Source organism: Trifolium pratense, linkage group LG4 (assembly GCF_020283565.1).
Source record: "Trifolium pratense cultivar HEN17-A07 linkage group LG4, ARS_RC_1.1, whole genome shotgun sequence".
In the NCBI taxonomy this organism is placed as follows: domain Eukaryota; kingdom Viridiplantae; phylum Streptophyta; class Magnoliopsida; order Fabales; family Fabaceae; genus Trifolium; species Trifolium pratense.
In genome coordinates, this window is record NC_060062.1 from 15,852,612 (window position 1) to 15,856,478 (window position 3,867).

A 3,867-nucleotide genomic window follows, 5' to 3' on the forward strand; every position below is an offset into this window, starting at 1 on the left:
ATTCTTAAATTTTACAAAATCAAAATGTTGACTTTATGCTATTGTTTGGTAAAAACACAATACTAACATTATACATGAATCAATTCCACACGGCTTCTAATTAAAGAAGAAAAACTGCTAAAACATTTGGAGTTAATTTTCCCTTAATTTCATCAAAATAAAAAATGTTGACCCTTCATGTATGGCACAAATGCATTTGCAGTAATGTAGTAGTATTTGATTTGACAACACTAAATTCAATGAATCAATTCCAAACATCTCCTAATTAAGGAGAAAAACACAACACACAAAATAACTCAATTTTCACCTATAACTTCTAAAACACTAAATTACTATGTTTCTCTTAAAATAAAATAAGGAAAAGAAAAAAAAAAAAGGAAAAGAACAAAGAACGAATCGATCAGGATTACTGAGTTCAAATCTTGACTGAAACAATCATTAGTGAAACTATACTCAACTGAATTCCGAAATTTTAGAACTTTTTTCGTAAAAACCAGAGAGTTAAAACAAAACAAAAAATGAAAAAGTAAAAAGAAAAGAAAGTATAAGAAATTAAAAACAAAAATAGAAAGAAAAAAAGAAAGGATTAACAAAGTTTAATCTTATGAGCTCTTACATGCATAAATCAACAAGGAGAATTCAAGTTTATCTTTATCTTTGTGTGAATGTTGTTGCTTCTCTTCTAACCACAATCTACTATCCAATCCACTTCTTGTTCTAAACATGAACACAGCATAACCAGAAACAGGATTGAAGAACCAATCATGAACATCCCAAAGCAAATCAACCAACAAACCATCAACAAAAATTGTTTGATTCCCTCTAAAATTCCATTGTAACCTCTTCACACGAATCACATTTTTCTTATCAATATTCACACATAAAATTGGTGATTTATTACTATTAAACCCTTCATTTTCCACGCTGCATTTAATCAAAATATCATGAAAATTTCCACTATCACAAAATTGAGCTTTTGTGGAATAAAGGGTATTACCAGAACAATGTTCTCTTCTTGATAATAGTGAAATTTTCGCCATAGGAGTATTATCTTTAATCTTTTTAGTAACGGTTTCAGAATCGCCGAGAATTAAACCGATTTCTGAATCAATAATGACAACTACATAAAACCCTTCAATAGGTTCTGGTCCTGTTTCATATTTTGCATTTGAAAGATCCCATAAAACATTTACCTTAGAAGAATCATCGACATCGAGCAATTTGCTACCTTTTTTCTTGCGGAAAAACCTTGAATTCGTGTTGAGTCTGAAAGTTGGAACATTCGAAGGATCATCATCACCAAAACTTATGCTAAGTCCTTGATTTGAATGATTTTTACACCAAGTTACAGTGATTAAAATCTGTTTCAATGTTGAGAGTACTAATTTATAAACACTTGAAATTGAGTTTTGAATTGAAGGTGCAACAATGTTTTGTGAGATGCATGTGTTGTTTGAATAGCTAGAACATGAATAATTTGAGACATTTATTGAATTTTCACTAAAACATGAAAATTTGTCTCTCATTTTTTGGGGTGAGAAATTGAATTCAAAGATCTAAACTTTTTGGTAAAATGAGTGATGGGTTGGTTTTGATTTTGTGATTTTTTTGAAGAATTTGTGAGTTCTATGAATTAAGTGAGATTTTTTTGGTTTTGGAGTTTTGGTTGCAGATTGTGAAAGTGTTGTTGGTTTTTGAGAAAGAGAGATGATGAAAGCTAATGAAGCCGGTTTCTATGCATATTAATTTCCATTTAATATGCAACTCTAATTCTCTCTCATCTTATAATAATGTGAATTTTATTTTATAAGGTTGGAAAAGATTAGAATTTAGAAGGTTGAGGCAGAAACCTTGGGTGGGTGTACTTTGTTTGATCTGATTTTTGCCAGTTAATGCACCAAATTATAAATTGAAAGAAATTAAGACTGACAAAAGTTTGCTAAAAAAAGATGATCCTCTATTTCAGCACACGATTGTGTTTTCATTTTTTTTTAAGGAGAATGTTAACTTGTGCCCTTAAGGCACATGTTAAGGAAGCAAAAATAGAAATTATTAAATGCTAATTTGTGCATTTTGACTTTTGAAGCATTAAATTTCTTGTATCATTAAATGTTGAATTTCTATTTTGGTATATCTTAACATGTGCCCTTAGGGCACATGTTAACAAGACCCTTTTTTTAAAAGGGCATCCGGTAGCAAGTAAAAGTATAAATAATATATTAAAATTTGTGTATTTAATTTTTTAAATGTTTTTTTTAATATTAAATTAAATGTAATTTTCTATATTTATAATCTTAACATGTGTTTTTGATGCACATGTTAACGCGACATTTTTTTTTTAATACACCCTACGTCCCAAAATAAGTATTTTAACCTTACAGTTATAGTAGTATTTTTTTTTTACAATGGAGGTGAGTATCGAACTCAGAACTTTTAGTATATTACTTAAACTCTTCACCTCTAAACTAAATATAGTGGCTTTTATGACATCTCTTATATTATAAGTTTGTATACACATGTTAGGAAGCAAAAGTATAAATAATATATTGAAATTTGTGTATTTAATTTCTTAAATATTTTTTTAAATATTAAATGTAATTTTCTATATTTATAACCTTAACATGTGTCTTTGGTGCACATGTTAACGTGACCTTTTTTTTTAATACTCCATCCGTCCCAAAATAAATATTTTAACCTTCGAACCCGCGACCTTTTAGTGCAAGGAAATATTTTCAACAACTATGGTAAGTATACCAATAATGACTAAAATTATGTGCAATAATTGATAAGCATCATCTATTTTCATAGGAAAGATTTCATACAACAATTAAACACCAACAAATTACATTGCACAGTTTAAACAATTAAAAACCGATAATTAGAAATCTAGCAAATCATCGAATCATACATTTTCTTATTGTCTTATTTTTCGAAAAAACTTACATTTTTTTATCTTTAATTCATTATTTTTTACTAATTAACTAAACATGTTAACCATTTTCTTAGTGTTTTTTTTTACGGAAAGAAAAAAAATCAGTTGACTTAAAAGTTTTTTTTTTTTTTTAACTAAACATGCTAAGAAAAATATATTTTTTTTATGTCTTTCTGAACTTAAAAGTTTGTTCATGTTGAGGAGTATGGTTGATCGTATTACTGAAAATATATATCAATTTGATATTTATGCAAATAGTAGTTGACTCTACGTATATATCAACGTGACTATATTATTAATTCCGAAAAAATCACTGATTCACATTTGTTTCTTTTGCTAACAATGTATCCTAACCTTTCCAGATCAAAGAAGATTGTTTTCTAAATGGGTTTTGAGTGTTAGCGATGGAGAAATTGAAGATGACAACGACGATGATTTGGAACTTGACATTCCATCAGATTTATTGATTCCAAATTTAGGTGATCCTCTTGCTTCTATCGTTGAAAGCACATATCCTCAACTTTTACAAAACATGAACGATATAACGTGTTTTCAAAATAGAGCTATATTAGCTCCTAAAAATTCAACAGTCGACACAATAAATGATTATATGTTGGATTTAATTCCTGGTGAAGAAAAAATATATTTGAGTTATGATACTCCACTCGCACAGAATGTAGATGGTCAAACAGTGGATGATGTTCATACTCCCGATTTTTTTAACACGATTTCTACGTCGGGACTCAAAAATCACAAGTTGAGACTTAAAGTTGGAGTTCATGTTATGCTATTAAGGAATTTGAATAAAAAATTAGGATTATGCAATTGAACATGACTTATTATTACAAGATTGGGAAAACGTACTCTTGAAGGAAAAATTATTTCAGGAAGTAATATTGGTGATCAGGTTTTCATACATAGATTTTCTCTGACAC

At 28.6% G+C, this 3,867-nt stretch overlaps 1 protein-coding gene across 1 annotated transcript; it reads right to left on the minus strand.

Moving 5' to 3' along the window:
- Window positions 1–220: 220 nt before the first annotated feature.
- LOC123924700 lies at window positions 221–1,901 on the minus strand. The gene has a single exon (XM_045977655.1). The coding sequence runs from the start codon at window positions 1,524–1,526 to the stop codon at window positions 603–605; it is 924 nt and encodes a 307-aa protein (XP_045833611.1). The 5' UTR covers window positions 1,527–1,901; the 3' UTR covers window positions 221–602.
- Between the last annotated feature and the right edge of the window lie 1,966 nt (window positions 1,902–3,867).